We start from the raw sequence: 22,244 nt of genomic DNA on the forward strand, positions 1-22,244 counted from the left end.
TCACGCAATCACATGATGCAATTTCGCTGGTCAGAGTTCACCGAGCTTGAACTTTCCAACACAGCGAACGGCAAAACTTGTTGATGAGCATGCGTTCCCAGTCTGATGCATTCGCATGTGTATGAATGGAAGTCTATAAGGAGAAAAGTCCAGTATGACCGCAGCTTTACTCTTTTGAACACCTCGATTATTTGGATCAGCTGTGTTTAATTATGGTTGGAGTAAAACTGCGAGAGCCGCGGCCCTCCAGGAATTGAGTTTGAGACCTATGGAGTAAGCTGAAGTAAAATGACTTAAGTAATTAATTTAATTAACTTTTTACAGTGAAGGCACACACATGCGATTAATACAGCTCCTCAAACTACATCAAACACATTTACAAAAATATTTTATTAAAAATAGATGTCAGCGCTCTGTACAGTGTGAAAGAAGGGCTGGGCGTACAATCAGTTACATTAACATCAATCATGAAGATTACTCGAAAACAGAAGCTATTTAAATATTAAACCAAGTCAATCCTCTGCCCAAACTACACAGAATAATACATCATCGAAAGTCACTGGCTCTATGTGAAGATGAAGCTGACTAACATAGTCTTGAGAAACAAAAGATACACACATCACACACACACACCAGTTAAAAGATAATGCCACCTGAGTTCAGGAACCTGCATTCGTTTTACTCACAAATGGCTTGTTTACTTTAAAACTTCACTTCTTGTATTATAATTAACGATTAAAGACAAATTCATAACAGTGATTTGAAATAATATACAACATTAAATCAAAAGCAGTGTTTGTGACGGTGTACTGCTCATCACATTCGATTAATCTGAGCACAGACGAAGCTGAAGTGTGTTTTGTCTGCCATTAGCGCTATGAAAATAATGACTTGTCATTGGTTAAGAAGTAGTTTGAATATTTTAACTTGCACTATTTGACAACATCCTGCTGAACGCCAAAGAAGTGCTAGTTTGTTAAACGAGTTCATGCATTTTTGTCTTTTTCATGTTAATATTTTGATAATTGTGGGTGTTTTTATGCAAACTATTTATTTTAAACTTGGGGCAAAATATTACTAGGGCCTCCAGAATAAATATGTTCCCATTCATACATTATACAGTTGAAGTCAGAATTATTAGCCCCCCTGAACTATTAGCCCTCCGGAGAGAAGATTTGCTCAGCACATTTCTAAACATAATAGTTTTAATAACTCATTTCTAAAAACTGATTTATTTGATCTTTGCCATGATGACAGTAAGTAATATTTGACTTGATATTTTTCAGGACACTTCTATACAGCTTAAAGTGACATTTAAAGGCTTAACTAGGTTACTTAGGTTAACTAGAAAGGTTAGGGTAATTAGGCAAGTTATTGAATAACGATGGTTTGTCCTGTAGAATATCGAAAAAATATAGCTTAAAGGGGATAATACTGTAATCTTGAGCTTAGAATGTTTTTAAAAAAAAATTTAAAACTGCTTTTATTCTAGCCGAAATAAAACAAATAAGACTTTCTCCAGAAGAAAAAATATTATCAGAAATACTGTGAAAATTTCCTTGCTCTGGTAATCATCTTTTGGGAAATATTTGAACATAAATTCAAACTGGGGCTAATGATTCTGATTGCAACTAAATTTAAAATGTTAAATATTTCTGCACATATTTTCAGGTTTGGACTGTGTATTGTGTGCTATATTATATTTAGTATATATTTCCTGTGTTCTGCATGTATGCACTAAAGTCTAAATTAGTTAATTGATTTGTATTATTATTATTATCATTAATTTAGTTTTATGAATTGATATTAACTGATGACTCTGCCCCAAGCTCAGCCTATTGGGTTGCACTAATGTTGCATAATGGGTTGCTTTACAAGTAATGCGGTATGCATATTAAGATAGCATAGTAAAAAGCGTTTAAAATCAAATATTACACCTTATCGTGGAACTTTGACAGGAAGTGATTCAAAAAGATGTGCTAATGCTTGCATTTTTTTCACTTGTACATTTTTAAAAGCATGCTGAGTGAATTTAGGGACGTCTGTGTGATATAATAGTAATTTAAAGCAGTTCTTAGGGGATAGTTCCTAAAAAATTAACATTCTGTCATCAATTAATCAGCTTTAAGTCATTTTAAATCTATAACATTCTTCCTGAGGAATTATATATATATATATATATATATGTATAGTGCTCGGCATAATGGAGTACACCCCATTTCTCAGTGAATAAAGGCAATGTATTTTGGTGCATTTAAACAAAATAGATTTATTAAACAGATATATTTATTAAAATAAAATTTTAGCCACCAAACATATTTAGAAAGATAATGAAATTAAATTTGAGTAAAATATTGCAAAAATAAAATAACAACCGACAACATTTCACTTGATTATTACTTCTCTCAATTTTTTCTCTTTTTAAAATTTGTATTTAATATTTTTCTATAACATTTAAATTTGGGTGTACTAGTTTTAAGACTGTTATCGTAAGTTATTTTGTTAGATACGCTTTAGATTTGACTTCAGTACTGACTAATCTAATGTACATGGCATGCACAAATATAAAATTCTATAGCTTCGTATTAACAATATAAATTTAAAAGATGGGTTTATGAGAAGTGTACTTATATATGCTGAGCACTGTATTTAAAGAACCAGTTTTGTTTCTTATACTTAAAGTCAATGGGGTCCAAAATAAATCACAATTTTGTTTTAAATGCCAGGAATAAAAATGCATACAGTGTACAAAATACCAATGCTAGCCTTTTAAGAATTTACATTACGATTCATGAAGCTATGGGTCACAAATACATTCAGCTTTTATGACTGCTAATAAACTTAAAACAGTTCAATCCATCTAATCCAAACACATTATCTCAACTATACAAAAATATTGTGTTTTAATAATTAGGTCTTTCACACTGCATACATAAGCTGCACGACCTGAAGCTGCAGCTCAATACAGAAAACATATAGCGGTTTCTGGGTGTACATTAAACAGATCATTATATTTACAACTAGATTCAAACTGAATGCACTCGAGGATTCATTATTTCATATTCAAAATAGAATGTGTAGCTAAATAGAAACGGTCATTGTAAATACAAGTTGCATCAAACAATCGATGAGCATATCATTACATTATTTTAAGCTGCTTTAAATGGACTGACATAATATTTTCCCCCATATTTATTAGGAAATTCTGTGAACGCCAGAAATGATATGCTGCTTATGCATGCAGTGTACTGTTAACATGGCCAGTTATGTCATTATAACTTTATCCTTTCCTGATTTCAGTTTAAAATAGAAAAACAGACTTGCTTTCACAAATACTAATAGAGTTCCAGTTAACAAAAACAAACCAGACAGACAACAGCAATAATATACGCCGATAATACGTAAATACGTCCACCAAATCGTTATTACCTCCAATGCTGGCATATGTTTTAAAATAAATGCTTGATTTCTGATTTCTTTCTTTGTTTATTTACATTTTTTTTCTGGTCATTGAGAGTTAAAAATATTCATCCAGCCAATGTTTATCTGCCCAATCTAAGCAAGGCTCATTCTGAAACCGTAGCCCTATATACATTTCTGGTGACTGCGAATTATGTAGCCAGAAGTACGTATGGCAGCATTTTGTCTTTAAAACGAACGCTATGGAGTGGTATGACGCTGATCCTTTTCTCGCTTACCGGTAACTTTGTACGGTAGCTTGACATGTACGTCGGCGGACTTGAGACAGAGCAGAGTTGACCGCAACAATGGGGTTCGAGTCTGATGAAGGACAGTTTTAGAAAGCAGGTAAGACAAAAACAAAATCCAAAAAATAAAATAAACAAGTAAATAACAGGGTGGGAATGTGGTAAAATCTGAAAACGTGGTAAAAATCAGGCTGAAAGAGCTTTTCTTTTTCTGGATTGCTTTTGAAAACACTCTCGGTTGGGTTTGGGAAGTAGGTGGATCAATCGATGCTTTTTAAAACACTATCGGTGGGTTTTAGTGAAGGGGGCGGGTGGGGTTATCAGTCGGTTGGTCAATCAGTTGACAGCGACCTCTGGTGGATTTACTTGAGGACAGCAGGTGCGAAAGGCAAATTTGAGATCTGAAAAAGTGTACACAGCGCCCTCTGGTGAATTTGCGAAAGCAAAAACTATAAAAAAACGTAGCTCCTGGGATGTATTTTGTGCTCTCCAGAAATGTGTATAGGGGTACGTAATCAGAATGAGCCTGGGTTAAATTTAAGTGTTAAATCAAATCATTTTAAGCACCCTCTGGTGGCTGGCTGCAGTATCGGTCAAAAATTGTAAAAATTAATATTCATATTATAATCATATTCAAGCACTCAAATCTGAGCATTTTTAGCTGGCGAGAAACGCTTTTGTGAACACATGAACCTAAAATGCATATTTCTGTGTGTGTGAGGATACATTGCAGGTAGCAGTAGACCTCTGCATCCTCAAAGCAACGTTTGCATCTTCTTATAAAAACATTTGGCCAAACAAACGAACGAACGAAGCGATAAAATCCAGGCGGTGCAGCAGTAGAAGTGAGGAGACGGGTATTGTGTGAATCACACAGTCCTTGAGCAGTGTTTGTGAGGGTTATTCAGGCTTGTGGCAGTAGATGTCTTTAAGGGCTTTCAGCTCCTCTATGAGAGTCTTGTTCTGGTTTTCCAGCACGGCAACCCGATTCTCCAAACACTTCACGTATTCTTTCTTTTTTCTGCGACACTCGCGCGCTGCCTCCCTATACGAAAAGAAAAAAGGAGAAACAGAAATTAGCACAAACATAGAGATGCATATTGCTGTCTATACTATATATTGTATATTGCTGGCTATAAAAACACAAACTGGTGTCTACTGGAGGATGAGCATAGATGCAGACTAAAATACTGCACAGACACCCATGACAAATCAAGATAATCTGCACATTTAATAAAAGAAGGGTTCTTAAATAAAATTAACATTCATTCATTTTCTTTTCGGCTTAGTCCCTTTATTAATCAAGGCTTACCACAGGGGAATGAACCGCCTGAAATGAACATATCCTGCATGTTTTATTTTAGACTTTCTGAAACATATAATGCTCCAAGCAAATTTAGAGGGGACATAATATGACCCTACAAGATGTAAAATAAGTCTCTGATGTCCCTAAAGTGTGCAAGTGAAGTTTCAACTCAAAATACCCTACAAATAATGTTTAATACAATTGATGTTTTCAAAATAATTATTTGACACTGCCTCTCTTAGGCTTTGATCCTAATTGTGTAGTTTTGGTGACTGTCACTTTAAATTCAAATAAGATTGTGTTCTTTTAAAAAGAGGGCAGAGCTACAAATGCCAATGGCTGCGTCCGAAACCGCCTACTACTCTCTCGCGGGGCATCATGGGATAGTGCAGCAAGCATGGGATGCGCACTTCAGAATCTCGCCGGAAGTAGTAGGTCATCCAGGTACTTCTCGCATACTGTTTTTAAAATTCTATAAATTCGGACATACTACTCGGCTTGCATACTGATATTAGCGTACTATATAGTATGGAAGTATGCGGTTTTGGATGCAGTCTGTGTCAGCATAGTGGCAGATTCGAAAACAAGACTAATGTCTTATGCTAAAGAGAGAGAGAGAGACTGTCACTAACGGGTGGGGCTTTCCCTCTCTGATGACATGAACAAATGGAGAATGTTAATCAAAGTGTTTCTGCACTTTTTATGAAGTGTGATTATAAAAAATAAAACACAAATTTTTTTATGTTCGAAGCTGGTTATATTCTCAGACTGTGTTTAAACCATTTAAAAAATTGATTTTGCATAATAGGCCAGTAAAAATAAAATGACTGAAGAAAAAATTCCTTTTTAAAGGGTCACGAAACACCAAAACACATTTTTTGAGCTGTTGACAGTCGTATATGTGTCCCACACTGCTAAAATTTAATTAGGACACCTATATTTCTCTAAAAAGTGTAAAATGGTTGTTTTTGCGTTATTTCAAGCAAATTCGTACTTCCGGTTTGAAACTAATTTTTGAAGCTGCGTCACGGTCATGACATAATAGCGTGTATTCCAGCGTGCAGACTGGGCGTCTGTGCCAGAGTGAGTCTTATTACGTCTTACAGGCTGCTGCATTAATGCATGAGTAAAGCTTGGTTCAAACCATTCAGCGCGCTCTATTGTGCAACTTCATTAATATTCATTACTATCACCGTGTTTTCAGGACAGAGACGCCACGTTGTGTTGGCAAAACAAGCGTGAAGTGTTGCTTTTATAGTTTGCTGCAGTTAAGTTTCGTTTTCATTTTCTCTCTGTGAGAGCTCAGACTCACGTGTGGATTAACAGTGTACGCGACGCGCGACAACAATAACTTATGTGTCTAAGGAGGATTATTGTTTACCTGAGAGCTGTTCTCATCTGCAAACGCTGAGATCTGGATTCGTTTGTAGTCTTCTCTTTATAAAGACGCGCCTCTAGTTGCTGGTGATTGTCCTGTCTCTACAGATTTGGTAAGTGAGCGACCAGTGCTCTTTGTTTATTCCGTTTGTTCGTATCGAACAAACTATTGCACCAACTGTAAACATGTTAGCACCACAACCAAACTTTAACCTCGTGTAGGGTTTTTACCGCATTTTGTGACCGGAATAACACGCACGGCTTTCTGACACTACCTGCCGTGTGCATCTAAGTTTCCGGGAAATGCGGAGGGTTTTTTTCTCTCCTTCGCCGTGCGGTATCAAACATTGCATGAAAAATACACACTTAGAGCAGCTCCTCGAATCAAATATCTTGTGTGTCGCGAGGGGCATGAATGAATTCCCTGAATGAAAGAGCCAAACTGCAGTTAAAGTCCACCATTTAATAATTTGGCAAATAATTCGACTACAGATGTCCATGTAGGTTAAACACCATCACTTTCTCCTGTGTGTGAGTATTTTGACTCTGAAACTCACGCGTGCCCAAATAGACACTCCCACACCCTCCCACTTTAGTTCCTACAACACTCCCCCCTAAACAGAGCTGGACACGCCCACTTTTCTGACTTTTTCCAAAGTAGAGGTGTGAAAACACCCTGCTGAAACGAGGGGGTTTCATGGCCCTTTAAAAGTGATTTTCAGATGACGCTTAGAGACATTTGCATCTGAACTCTTCAAATATGTACCTTGGGTTACTTCATCCTTGCAAAATTGAATGATGTTTTCAACATTCATTTAAAAGATTGTATGGATAAGACTTTTATGTTTGAGCGGTTAAATTCGCTTGTAGCTTTATACATTTCATAAAATCTGAATAAAAATAGCAGGATTTGTTCATTGCATATATAAAAACAGCAAACTAAAGCTAGAAAAACACTTTACTTAATATGGCATACATGGATTAAACTTGTGCATCTGTTGAATAATTTTTTTGTTTTATTTTTAAAATATTTTCCAAGGTTTTTAACATTGGTGTTTTCAATTTTCACAGTATTTTCTATAATATTTTGTCTTTTAGAGAAAGTCTTTTTTGTTTTATTTCGTTTAGAATAAAAGCAGTTTTTTAATTTTGTAAAACCAATTTAAGGTCAATATTATGAGCCCCTTTAAGCAACATATTTTTTCGATTGTCTAAAGAACAAACCACTGTTATAAAATGACTTGCCTAATTACCCTAACTTGCCTAATTAACCCAGTTAAGCCTTTAAAAAGCACTTTAAGCTGAATGCTAGTACATATTAAACATATTTAGTCAAATATTATTTACTGTCATCATGACAAAGATAATATAAATCAATTATTAGAAATGAGTTATTAAAACTGTAATGTTTCGAAATGTGTTGAAATTTTTTTCAGTTGAAAACAGAAATTGGGGGAAAAATATACAGGGTGGCTAATAATTCAGGAGAGCTAATAATTCTGACTTCAACCGCATGTCTTCTAACTGAATTTCTTTTTCAAAGGAGCCTGTAGAAGATGATGAGTCTAAGCAAGAAGTGTGCTTTGATCACTGTATTTTTCCATCTCTGCTTTTTTGCTGGTAGTTAATGTCCAAACTGTCCATCAAACAAACAGTAAGGCATAATATAATTCTCACAAAAATAAAACTTGCCTAATTACACCTCAGATTTTTTCTCACATATATTTTATTCACAGCCTGAATTTCTGATATTCTTGTATTTCCCACATCAACCTGTGCCTTTGCTAATCACTATGCTATATATGTTGATGACGTGAGCATGTGTGGAAAACAAGATGGAGAGAACCTTTTTCACATGACAAAATAAAAACAGTACTATATTATATACTATTATTTAAACAGCCATAGCAACTATTCCTGCCTTAATAACTGCAGAATGCATATTCTCCCTCATACACAGAAAACCTTGACGGTACATCTGGCTGTGGATTTGGAACTACACACAGAGTAACATTCACACTGTCTTCAGAAAAGTTTAGCTAGTAGTGTATTACTTTCTCTGTTTAACATTAAATATAAGCACAGTTGTTTGGTTTACATAAATAAATGTTGTAATTTCTGCATTTTTTAAAGTTCAACCTAAAGCAGAATGTGAATACAATGTTTTATTCATGATATTTATGTATATTATTGTACAGATCTGTTCTTTTGTACCATAATTTCACAAACCAAAAGTTGCGTGATTATGTTTTTTACATTATTTACTTGGACCTATTGGCTTGTACAAAGTCAGTGATGATAAATGGAGACTGGTGCATGACTGAATGACTGAGGCTCAGGTGTGTTTTACCTGTTCTTCATCAGACGGACTTCTCTCTTGCGCGTGGCCTCCTCTGCGTTGGGTTGCGGGCTGTGCATCGCCCCTGGTGACGATGCCATGACAACACCTGGAGGCAGCCCTGACGACGGCGAGCGGATCTGATATGCTGGCATGTCTCCTGTGGCAGCTGCATGCACAAACACACAGGCAAACACACACACACACAAACACACATGATAAATTGACAGATAAAAAGGTGTTCACATTTTTTACATTTGATTGGGTACACGTATAGTCAGGCGATGTCATGCGGATGTTGATATGAACTTTACAGCATATTAATCGTGGATATTATTGATTTCTACTTTTATGACTTGTGTAGAAACTAAGAAGAATAATGTTGATAAATGAAGATTGGGAAATAAAACTAATTATAACTGTAAATGATTATCCATGGCTAATTTATGTTGACATCTGTGGGAATGTTGTTAAAGATTATAAATAAATAATGGCTTTAAAATTTTGTATGGTTTAATCTATCTAAAACTCATATGCATTGTATACATAACAATAATGTTTATCATTTATTATCTCACATAATGTGAATAATAAAACAATCAATTTCATTCATTCATTTTTTTTTCGGCTTAGTCGAAACACATATCTATCTATCTATCTATCTATCTATCTATCTATCTATCTATCTATCTATCTATCTATCTATCTGTCTGTCTGTCTGTCTGTCTGTCTGTCTGTCTGTCAGTCTGTCTGTCTGTCTGTCTGTCTGTCTGAAATTATAAAATTTAAACTAAAATTATGTAAAAGTCTCAATAAAATAAATATTCATGTTTTATCGCAGATTTTTTTATAATAATGACTGTTTTTACTATTATTATTAATTATAATAATAAGAATAACATATACAATAATATATTATATGAACACATTTATGTGTTTAATTATATGCTTATATTTAAATTATATATATATATATGTGTGTGTGTGTGTGTGTGTGTGTGTATATATATATATATATATATATATATATATATATATATATATATAATTTTTTAGTCTTGTATATACTTGATCTAAGACTCAGAAATAAATAAATGTGCATAATTGTGGTAAATGTTTAAGAAGTGTATAATACATAACTATAATCATATAATTAGATACTTAATTGTATTCATATAATATATTACTGTATATATTGCTTTTGTTATTAAAAATAACAACAACAACAACAATAATATTCTGTGATAAAATAAAACAGAAGTATTTATTTTATTGTAATTTTACTTTTAATTTGACATAATTTTAATTAAGAATAAATGAACTTATTTTACTTTTTATTTTCTTATTTCCAACATAAAAAGCTAATTGTGCAAATAAATGAAGTTGAGAAACAGAATGCAATAATAACTATTATTTTCTGCAACTGATTTGAACACTTCCTGAAAATGATCCAATTCATCTGACCAATAAAAAGCCACAGAACAATGGCTCCAACCAAACAACTCTGCCTAGGTCAAACTGAACTCCTCAGCTTATGTAATAAATCCAAAAGGACAACAATGAGGAGTTACATAAAAAAATAAAACTTCACATCTACCCAAACAGCATTAAAAACATACTCAATATTACACAAACAAAATGCTAACAAATGCTACACAAGGTCAGAGGAACAGCACAGACAGATTTAACACAGCAAAATCAACGTTGTGTGTGTGTGTGTGTGTGTGTGTGTGTGTGTGCGTTTGCTATCAGACAATGTGACAAAATGCTGACGTCAGTGTGTGCGTCGTTGCCCAAACCCCCCCCTGATTCCCCGTCTCTCCCTCTCTCTCTCTCTTCCAGGAAACAGACTGACGTCAAACAGAAAAGATCCTCCTCCCCCTTCATTCTCCCTCTGCTTTTGTCTCGCTCTCTTTCTCAATGATTCATGTGTGTGTGTGTGTGTGTGTGTGTGTGTGTGTCAATACACGGGCTGATTCCGCAGGCTGATTTTCGTGAAACAGAAACATGTCAATGAGCTTTTTTTTTTGACTGAGTAACAAATTTCAAAACCGCATGAATGGAAACAGCGAGAAAGAAAAACAAAAAAGCTGCTTTCCACACAATAAAAAATAATAAATATTTTAATAAATAATAAATATTTTAAAAAATATTTGTGTTGACACAACATGAAATAATTAAGTTAGCTTATTTGTTTTTACAAATTTAAGTGGATTGGACAAAAAACAATTAAGTTGTCCAAACAAACCCTTCAAGAATCATGTTGTTTCAGCTCAATTTAAAAAAGCAGTTTGAACAAACAGCAAACATCATGTTTTTGAGTGCATGTAAATGTGTTTGTTGAGTTTCAAAGAGTGTTTACAAACATTTACTTCTTTCAGATGTTTGATAAAGTTTACTAATTGTGATATTCACTATATTATCACGATTAATAACAGTTATTTACTTATTATTATGCTGTTTATTAGTATATTATTAAAAACAATGCTTGTAAGAGTGTTTATGTTATATAAGCCTATAGACTGTAAACAAAAATGCTGGGTTCCACACAATTCCTTCATGTTGTCCCAACACAATTTAATTTAGTTGTTTTTATGCAAATTTAGGTGGATTTAAAATAAAACAATGAAGTTGTCCCCCCAAAAAAACTTCACGAATTGTATTGATTTAGCTAATTTTAAATAAGCAGTTTCAACAAACAGCAAACATCATGTTTTTGAGTGCATGTAAATGTGTTTGTTGAGTGTTTACAAACTTTTACTTCTTTCAGATGCTTGATAGTGTTTACTAATTGTGTTATTCACTATATTATCACTATTAATAACCCTTATTTATTTATTATTACTACTGTTTATTATTATATTAATAACAAAAACAATTATAAGCAGGTTGATATGTTGTTTAAGCCTATAGACAGTAAACAAAAATGCTGGGTTGCACACAATTCCTTCATGTTGTCCAAACACAAAGCGATTAACTTAATTGTTTGTGTGCACATTTACTTTGATTGAACATAAAACAATTAAGTTGTCCCCCAAAAAAACTTTCAAAATTGTTTATTCAGCTTATTTAAAATAGTTTGAACAAACACAAACATGTTTTTGAGTGCATGTAAATGTGTTTGTTGATTTTTAAAGAGTGTATGCAAACTTTTACTTCTTTCAGATGTTTAATAGTGTTTACTAATTGTGGTATTCACTATCTTATCACTATTAATAACACATTTATTATTATACTGATTATTATTATATTAATCACAACAATACTTAAAAGAGTGTTAAGTTATATAAGCATATAGACTGTAAACAAATATGCTGGGTTCCACACAATTCCTTCAAGTAGTCCCAACACAATTGAACTTTTTTAAGTGGCTTGAACGTAAAACAATTAAGAATTGTGTTGATTCAGCTCATTTTAACTACGTAGTTAACAAGCAGCAAAATCGTTTTTGCTTGTACTTAAATAAGTATTTCATTATAATTGTATTATTTTACTTTAATAAATAAATAATAATTTTAATAATAAATACTACATTTAGGATTATACCATATTTTTAACGGATAATTTATTTATTTTAAATTAATTAATTAATTATAAAAGATGCAATAATGTTGTTATTATGATTGGTATTACTACGTGAATCGATATTAACTGTCTTCATGAAGCTATAATATATAATAATTAAATAATTAATAATAATTAATAATAATTTTTAAAAACATTTAATTATTTTGACAAATATTATTATTGCCATCATCATACTTCTAATAAATAATTTTTTGACCTTGTTTACAATTTTTGCAGTCTAAAAGCTTATACTTAACCATAAACAAACAAACAAACAAACAAACAAACAAACAAACAAACAAACAAACAAACGGCCCTGCACAATTATTATTTGACCACCTACAATAATAAATACTATACTTAATTATTAGACTAATTACTTATTATTATCATTATTATCTTTATTATCTGTATGTATTTGTTTTTTAATTATTATTATTATTATTATTATTGCTATTATCTGAAATTACAATTTGACTAGCAAAATGCAAAGTCAATAACACATATTTACTCAATAAACATTATAAAATAACATTTTCAGCAGTTTCTAGCTCATCAAACATCAAAACACAAAACTCCACACAATATACAGGCTCTACAGCCACACACACACACACACACACACACACACAGGCAGTGTCTCAGACCTGACTCGGTTTCTTCCCCGGTCACTGCCATCTCTATACTGTAGTAATCCAGTTGGGATAGTGTTTCCTCTTGATTTCCTATTAAAGCTCTGTCTTCCCTTCAGCTCTTCGCTGGCTGAGTTTCTCTCTCACGCGCTCCTACTGACTCTCTGTTAGAGTTGTGACACTTACTGTTTCCCTTTAACCCTCTCTCTCCTTCCCTATCTCTCTTTCTCCCTCCCTCCCTCCCTCTCTCTCTCGCTCAGTCAGATTACTATTAAGGGCATTGACATCACTATGACATCACAGCAGCCTCACAGGGAAATAACACACTGTCTCTGGAGAATGTATGTGTGTGTGTGTGTGTGTGTGTGTGTGTGTGAAAGAGAGAGAGAAACAGGACTCATTTTATATTAACATACAAGCTTATATTCATTGCTTAAAAAAATAGTGCAGTTGCATATTTATTTATTTAAGCTCAGAAGAGAAGAGAAGAGAAGAGAAGAGAAGAGAAGAGAAGAGAAGAGAAGAGAAGAGAAGAGAAGAGAAGAGAAGAGAAAAAAAGTTGTTGAGTTTGATGTATTTTTAGATCATGATGACGCAAAAGCATTTCAGCACAAACAAAAGGATACTGTGTCCATTTAACACCATAACACTCACACACACACACACACTCATACACACACTCACGTCAGTCTTATCACAGTGTTTATATAGACAAATATCTTCAAACATGCTGTATCTGTTAATCACATCTGCTTCAACAGGTCTGAAATCAGGCAAATTTCTGTTCTGCTCAGTGCTGGAGTAGTTTGACTCTTCCAGCCTTTACTCAGTACGCAAAACAAAAGTAGAAAACCTATCTTTTTTGCTACCTTACCTCAAACTTCAACCAAAACACACAAAATTAGAATAGTCAATTCACATCAAAGTCTATGCAATTTGTAATAAATTAATATTTGATGTTATTGTAAATAAATATACACATCATAGAATTGTCTTTATCAGTTTGTTTGTAGAAAATTAAATTTAAAATAATATGTTTATAAAAAATTGTTCAGTAATGTACTGTAAAAAATGGAGAATATATGTGGTCATTATATCATATAGTATATAATGTAGTAATAGTATAGTATATTACATATATATTATTATACTCTATATTATATTCACTACCATTCAATAGTTTGTGATCAGTTTTTTTTTCATGTTTTTTTTAAGAAAATTATTGTTCATCAAAGTGTCAATTAATAAATGTAAAAAAAACTATTAAGTTGCTAAATATTTATTAAAATTTTAAATAACTTCTTTCTTATTGTATGTAGTTTCAAATGAAATGATTAATCCAGTAATTATTGCTGCTATTACTGTTACATTAACAATATAAATATTGATAATAATAATTAATATAAGAGTAAATTCTGAAAGATCATGTGATTCTGTAATGAAGCTGAAAATTCATCTTATAAATCACTGGAATAAATAATTAAATTATAAACTATATTTGAACAGTTATTTTATAGTGCAATCACATTTAACAATGACATTTTTACAATTTGTAATTTTGATGAAATAAATGCAGCCTTGATGAGATTTAAAAATCCTACTGACCCTAACCTTTTGATCTGTAGTGTACATGTATATAGTTAGTATATTAAAATTTTATATGAATTTGTAAATGAATAATTCTAAAGTGTTAACAACAGTACTTGTAACGGGGAGACTGACACGGAGGGATCCATTTTGCAGTATTTATTAAGTCACACTTAAACATCAACACCTCGCACGGTTGTGCGAACATACAACATACAACTCAATGATGATTAGCAGATAACAGAGGCAGAGTGATTACCAAGCTTGAGTCAAGGGCAGGCAGCGTGGTTCAGAGTCCGTAATACAGGCTTTAGTCAGGGGCAGGCAGCGAGAATCAGAGTCCGTGTAATCAGGCTTTAGGTCAAGGGCAGGCAGAAGACAGAGCAGAGTCGAGGAACGGGCTGAAGTGGTAAACGGGAGATCAGGCAGGATAGAACGCTCAGAAATGCTGGCCGGGGCTAAACAAGACTTCGCAATGAAGTGTGTGTGTGAGCTGCTTATATGTGGTACGTGGGTCATTAGTGAGATGGAGAACAGGTGTGCTGGGATCTGAGTGAGAAGGATGACGTAATGGTTAGAAGTCCGGAGATGGTGACCTCTGCTGGTCAGCGAGGGGAATGACTGGGACCGAGTCGGTGACAGAGCCCCCCCCCCCAACGAACGGCTCCTGAAGTGAGGCAATTCTCGACGCCGGGGTCTTCCACGGGGGCGAGGGGCCGGCATCTCCGGATGTTGTGAGTGGAACTCTTCCAGTAGTGTGGTGTCGAGGATGTCCTTGCGGTTAATCCAAGATCTCTCCTCCGGACCGTACCCCTCCCAATCAACGAGATATTGGAGTTGACCGCCCCGGCGTCTGGATCTCAGGATCTCGTGGATCTGGTAAGCCTCTTCGCCATCGATCATGAGAGGCGGGGGACCCTGTTCACCGGCTGCCACCTCCCTATCCGTCTCGGCTGGACCAGCAGCAGGCTTGAGCAGAGAGACATGGAAAGTTGGGGAAATACGAAAATGATTAGGGAGTGTCAGTCTGAACGAAACAGGAGATATTTGTCTTTCTATCTGGAAAGGACCCACGTACCTGGGACTGAGTTTCTTGCAGGGCAGCTTGAGGCGTAAGTCGCGGGTGGAAAGCCATACCCATTGTCCTGGGGAATACATGGGACCAGGACGTCGGTGTCGATCGGCTTGTTCCTTGAAACGCCTTATGGCGTGAGAGAGGTGAGTATGAGCTGCGTTCCAGACCTCTTCGCAGTTTTTAAACCAGGTATCCACCGCAGGGAGTTCAGAGGTCTCGCCGGACCAGGGAAAGAGCGGAGGTTGGAAGCCCAGCACGCATTGAAATGGGGTTAATCCAGTAGATGCCTTTCTGAGGGAGTTCTGAGCATATTCTGCCCACATCAAAAATTTGGCCCATTCGTTCTGGGTCGAGTGACAATACGTGCGGAGGAATCGACCGATCTCTTGGTTCAAGCGCTCTGTCTGCCTGTTGGATTGGGGATGATAGCCGGATGTTAGGCTAACGTTGATTTGGAGATTTTTGAAGAATGCTGACCAGAGTCGGGATGTAAACTGGGGACCTCTATCCGATACGATGTCTTCGGGGAGACCATAGTACCGAAACACACACTCGCAGAGTAACTCAGCCGTTTCCATGGCTGTGGGCAGTTTGGAAATGGGAATAAGGCGGCAGGATTTCGAAAATCGGTCCACTACTGTGAGGATGGTGGTTTTGCCCTGAGATATGGGTAAATCGGTGATGAAATCTATAGCGATGTGTGACCAAGGACGATGTGGCACCTCCAGGGGTTGGAGTAATCCAGCTGGACGGTGACGGGAGTGTTTGGACATCTGACAGGGTGAGCATTTGTTAATGAAGTTGATTACATCCTTGTGTATGGATGACCACCAGTAGCGGGATTGAATCATTTGCACAGTGGCTGTGCTGCCTGGGTGACCGGAACTGGGGTGGTCATGTACCTCGGAGATGAGTCTTTCTCGAAGTGACGGGGGAACAAAGATTTTATTCTCCGGACAGGGCTGCTGAGAAGGATTATTTTCGGCGGCTTGGAGGATCTCCTGATCTATATCCCACTGGATGGGAGCGACAATTAGAGGACTTTTGATTATGGGCTCGTCAGGGATTTCAGAGGTCTCATCGTCTGAGAGGCGGGACAGAGCATCTGCTTTGATGTTTTTCGAACCAGGGATATAGGTGACTTGGAAGTCAAATCGGGTGAAAAACAGCGCCCATCTTGCCTGTCTAGGATTCAGACGTTTACAAGACCGGATGTATTCTAGGTTCTTGTGATCCGTGATGACGATGAAAGGGTGTTTTGCGCCCTCAAGCCAGTGTCTCCACTCCTCTAGCGCAGCTTTCATGGCGAGGAGTTCTCGGTTTCCCACATCGTAGTTCCGTTCAGCGGAGTTAAGCTTGCGAGAATAGAAGGCACAGGGATGGAGCTTCTTATTCACTAGGGATCGCTGGGACAGGATGGCTCCAATTCCAGTGTTTGACGCGTCAATTTCGACGACAAAGGGTTGTTCGGGATCAGGATGACGCAGAATAGGTGCACTGGAGAATCGAGTCTTTAACTGGGTAAATGCTCGGACAGCGTCGGGGTTCCATTTAAGGCGAGCATTATTAGCTTTGACCATGGCGGTGAGTGGGGCAGCGACTGAACTGAAATTCCTTATGAAGCGTCTGTAGAAGTTAGCAAAGCCCAGGAATCGTTGTAGTTGCCTGATGGTTTCGGGTTGTGGCCATTGTGTCACAGAGTCAACCTTTTGTTGGTCCATGGCCACGCCTTCTGGACTGATAATATAGCCAAGGAATGAGATGCAGGTCTGGTGGAATTCGCACTTGGAGCTCTTCGCATACAACTGGTTTTCAATGAGACGTTTGAGCACTGCCCGAACGTGCTGGATATGCTCAGATAGCGAATTGGAATAGATCAAGATGTCGTCAATATATACTATTACCCATTTGTTGAGCATGTCTCTAAATATCTCATTTACGAATGCCTGGAACACGGAAGGACTGTTTGCTAGGCCGAAGGGCATAACGAGATATTCGTAGTGGCCGTCAATTGTAGAGAACCCGGTTTTCCACTCGTCTCCCTGTCGTATGCGGATGAGGTTATATGCACTACGGAGGTCCAACTTAGTGAAATACTGGGCGGATCGGAGTTGTTCCAGGGCGGCAGGAACCAATGGCAATGGGTAGCGGTATTTGACCGTGATCTCATTCAAGCCTCGGTAATCGATGCAAGGGCGTAAGCTGCCATCCTTCTTCTTGACGAAGAAGAACCCTGCTGAAGCGGGAGAAGTAGATGGTCGAATAAATTATTTTTCTAGCTCCTCAGAGATGTACTTCTTCATAGCCTCAGTTTCAGGTTGTGAGAGAGGGAATATGCGACCACGAGGGGGCGTGGTGCCGGGTAGCAGCTCAATGGCACAGTCATTATCACGATGAGGAGGGAGCTTAGTTGCCTTCTGCTTATTGAATGCTTCAATTAGATCGTGATAAGCATCAGGAACATGATGGAGTTCAGAGTCTTCGGTCTTGTTGATTGTGTTGACCTGGATAGGGGAAACAGGATGCAGACATTGGGTAAAGCATTGCTTGCTCCATTTCATGATCTCACCAGTTCTCCAAGAGACTTGAGGGTCATGCTGTTGTAGCCATGGTAACCCGAGAATCACAGGGTGTTTAGGGGAGTTGATGGCAAGAAGGGAAATTTCTTCTTCATGAAGAGAGCCTGTTTGAAGCAAGACTGGCAGGGTTTGGAATTTTATACGTCCTTCTCCCAAAGGGCGTCCATCTACAGCAGTGATGGCTATGGAGGAATCACAGGAGGTTAGAGGAATGGAGTGAGTGGTGGCAAACGTGTAATCGATAAAGTTACCAGCGGCTCCTGAATCGATCATGGCCATAGTCTCAATCTCGTTTCCATCATTTCTCAAAGTGACAGGCAGATTCACAACATTATTAGTGGTAGTGAACATAGTGGTTGCACTCACCAAGAGGGTTTTAGGGAGAGGCTTGTTGGGACATAAAACCTTCGTATGACCTGGAAGTCCGCAGTAAATGCACAAGTGATTTCTTCTCCGTCGTTCTCGCTCTTCTGGGTTCAGACGGGTTCTACCCAATTGCATGGGTTCAGCGGAGGTTTCAGGGGATACAGGACTGGAAGCAATTGAGCAGAGCGGATTGCGAGTGCGGAGGAGAGTGTCTAACCTTATGGAAAGCTCGATTAGTTGATCCAGAGTTTTCCCATCGTCACGACATGCCATCTCTCGCTGCAATTCTGGCTTTAGAGCCCTTCTGTAGAGCGTGACAAGCGGATCATCAGCCCAGCCAGTTTGCGCTGCCAAGGTGCGGAACTGCAGGGCGAACTCAGCTGCGGAGCGATCTCCCTGTTGGATACACAATAGCTCCTCGCCAGCGTTACGACCACCCTCCAGATGATCGAACACAGTGCAGAAACGTTTGAGAAAGTCATTAAACGAGGGAAATATCGGGGTACTGTCTGGCCAAACTGCAGTAGCCCAGTCTAGCGCTTTCCCAGTGAGCAGTGAGCACACAAAAGCAATTTTCCCGTTCTCGTCCTTAAACAGATGGGGTTGTTGGGCGATAAACAGTTTGCATTGCAATAGAAAGCCTTTACATTTTGCTGGGTTACCTGAGAACTTGTCAGGAAAAGCCAATCGAACTCCGGAAGTCATCGGGGGTTGTGCAACAACAAGTGGACTTGGAGGGTAGTTGGCGGTGGGTTGCGCAGTGGCAGCAGCTTGCAGGTTTTGGAGGGATTTCACCAGTTCATCTGTTAACTGAGTTAGGTGTGTTAGTTGTTGTTGGTGTGTTGACAATACCTGAGCTTGTGTGGTGACTTCGTGAGACACAACCTGGATGGCTGCGGGATCCGTGTTGGGCGAAGTCTTCTGTAACGGGGAGACTGACACGGAGGGATCCATTTTGCAGTATTTATTAAGTCACACTTAAACATCAACACCTCGCACTGTTGTGCGAACATACAACATACAACTCAATGATGATTAGCAGATAACAGAGGCAGAGTGATTACCAAGCTTGAGTCAAGGGCAGGCAGCGTGGTTCAGAGTCCGTAATACAGGCTTTAGTCAGGGGCAGGCAGCGAGAATCAGAGTCCGTGTAATCAGGCTTTAGGTCAAGGGCAGGCAGAAGACAGAGCAGAGTCGAGGAACGGGCTGAAGTGGTAAACGGGAGATCAGGCAGGATAGAACGCTCAGAAATGCTGGCCGGGGCTAAACAAGACTTCGCAATGAAGTGTGTGTGTGAGCTGCTTATATGTGGTACGTGGGTCATTAGTGAGATGGAGAACAGGTGTGCTGGGATCTGAGTGAGAAGGATGACGTAATGGTTAGAAGTCCGGAGATGGTGACCTCTGCTGGTCAGCGAGGGGAATGACTGGGACCGAGTCGGTGACAGTACTTATGTAAACATGTGAAAAGATATTTAAACAATATCTACACACACATACTGTTGGAGTCAGAATTATTAGCCCCCCTTTGTTTTTGTTTTTTCTTTTTTTAAATATTTCCAAAATGATGCTTAACAGAGCAAGAAATTTTCACAGTATGTCTGATAAAATATCGTTCAAAAACACTATAGCATTTACTAAAAATTACTATGGTATATTTGAATGTGGGATCTGTTACTTTTTTCTAGTTTTTTTTATTACCTTGCACTTTTTGTTAACATTTATCATTGTTATTATTGATTAATGTAGTATATAAGTTTTCATGTTCTGATTTCAATGTCTACTAATTAAATTGTTAACATTTATTCATTTGTTTTCTTTTCGGCTTAGTCCCTTTATTAACTTGAACTTGTGGGGGAAACCAGAGCACCCGGGGAAAACCCAAGTGAACGCGGGGAGAAAATGCAAACTCCACACAGAAACGCCAACTAACCCAGCCGAGGCTCGAACCAGTCACCTTCTTGCTGTGAGGCAAACGTGCTACCCACTGCGCCACCGCGTCTTATTGTTATATTCTTAAGAATAAACTATGATGTGTTCATTGGATGAGTGTACTTGCTATTATATTGTCATTCTGGCATTATATAATATATGGCATAAAAATGGTTCTAAATTGACAATAATATTGTTTATTGCAATATATTTTAGTGCAATATATCATACAATAAAAAAATAAACATTATTTTATAGGCCTATAAACAGTTTGTTGTTTACTAAACTGTTTGTTTAAAGCAAGAATTTTACCTTTAAAAAAGTGAGCAAATATTTTATATATTTTTCAGAAAGTTATAGGGGACCTTTTCTGCCCCTGATGTAAGGATGTAAAATAAGTCCCTAGACATGTGTATGAGTTTCAACCCATGCGGACAAATAATTCTTTATAACTCTTTAAAACTGCCCCTTTAAGACTTTGATTCTAATTGTGTCATTTTGGTAACTGTCGCTTTAAATTCAAATGAGATTGTGCTCTTTTCAAAAGAGGGCAGAGCTACAAATGCCTATGTGTCAGCATAGTGGCAGATTTAAAAACAAGTCTAACATTCTATGCTAACGAGGGAGAGAATGTCACTAATGAGTGGGGCTTTCCTCCTCTGATGAGATGTACAAAGGGAGAATGTCAATCAAAGTGTTTCTGCAGACTGTTTTTATGAAGTGTGATTATTCATTCATTCGTTTTCTTGTCGGCTTAGTCCGTTTATTAATCCATGGTCACCACAGCAGAATGAACCGCCAACTTATCCAGCACGTTTTTACACAGCGGATGCCCTTCCAGCTGCAACCCATCCACACACACTCATTCACACACACACACTCATACACTATGGACAATTTAGCCTACTCAATTCACCTGTACCGCATGTCTTTGGACTGTGGGGGAAACCGGACCACCCGGAGGAAACCTACGCGAACGCAGGGAAAACATGAAAACTCCACACAGAAACGTCAACTGAACCAAGGCTCGAACCAGCGACCTTCTTGTTGTGAGGCGGCAGCACTACCTACTGCGCCACTACGTTGCCTGAAGTGTGATTATAAAAAAATTAATTAAAACATTTTTACCAGTAGAAGCTGGTTATATTGACAGACTGTTGCCACACAACTGTTTAAACCCTTATAAAATTGATTTAGTCCTCTGTAATATCTCAAGGACCTTTTACGTAATTCACTGTAGAACAAGACCAAAATACTGATTACGAATCTTGTTTGCATTGTTCAGCACAAAGACTTCTAACTACCCAGCTTATCAGAGAACATTCGATATTCTTGCGATATTAAAGTTTCCATTCAAAGTCAGATTCCCAGCCAACAAAGTAAACACGCTGAAGCCTGTATGTTTGCAATACATCAAAATCAAAATCTTCCACCATAGTTTGCCAATATTATGTCACAACATATTTAGCCTGTTTTTTTTCTGGGTTCCTGCACAACCTACTCTTGCAAAATGTGGAAGTTCAGCACATAAAAACAAGTCTAACAAGTTTCCCACAATGCAACATATTTAGTGTCCTTTCAAGATCAGGGCCTCATATCACTAACAAAGCTCATTCCCAAACATTTTCACACTATTAAATTTCCACTTTGTTAAAAAGACAACAAATACAACATATTGTAAAAGACACACTGTAAAACATGTTGGTTAATGAACAGGTTCTGTATTTTGTGGTTCGCATGGTGTTTTCTGTTTATTCACAGTTGTCAATTGAATGTTGG

General features: G+C 37.3%; 1 protein-coding gene across 10 annotated transcripts in view; it reads right to left on the reverse strand.

The window, feature by feature from the left end:
* Nucleotides 1-371: 371 nt before the first annotated feature.
* The window catches only part of crema (cAMP responsive element modulator a), a 41,177-nt gene continuing 19,304 nt past the window's right edge, over nt 372-22,244 (reverse strand). For 9 of the 10 annotated variants that reach the window (XM_073929272.1, XM_005171403.6, XM_677932.11 and 6 more), the window contains 2 exons: nt 8,741-8,897; nt 372-4,752 (listed from right to left, as the gene is read on the reverse strand). In XM_073929272.1, the coding sequence (XP_073785373.1) occupies nt 4,608-4,752; nt 8,741-8,897 (302 nt within the window). In that variant the 3' untranslated portion in view covers nt 372-4,607. Of the gene's footprint in view, nt 4,753-8,740; nt 8,898-12,942; nt 13,097-22,244 lie in introns of those variants that run through there. The other variant, XM_005171404.6, reaches the window with a different exon arrangement.

Source organism: Danio rerio, chromosome 2 (assembly GCF_049306965.1).
Source record: "Danio rerio strain Tuebingen ecotype United States chromosome 2, GRCz12tu, whole genome shotgun sequence".
NCBI classification, from domain to species: domain Eukaryota; kingdom Metazoa; phylum Chordata; class Actinopteri; order Cypriniformes; family Danionidae; genus Danio; species Danio rerio.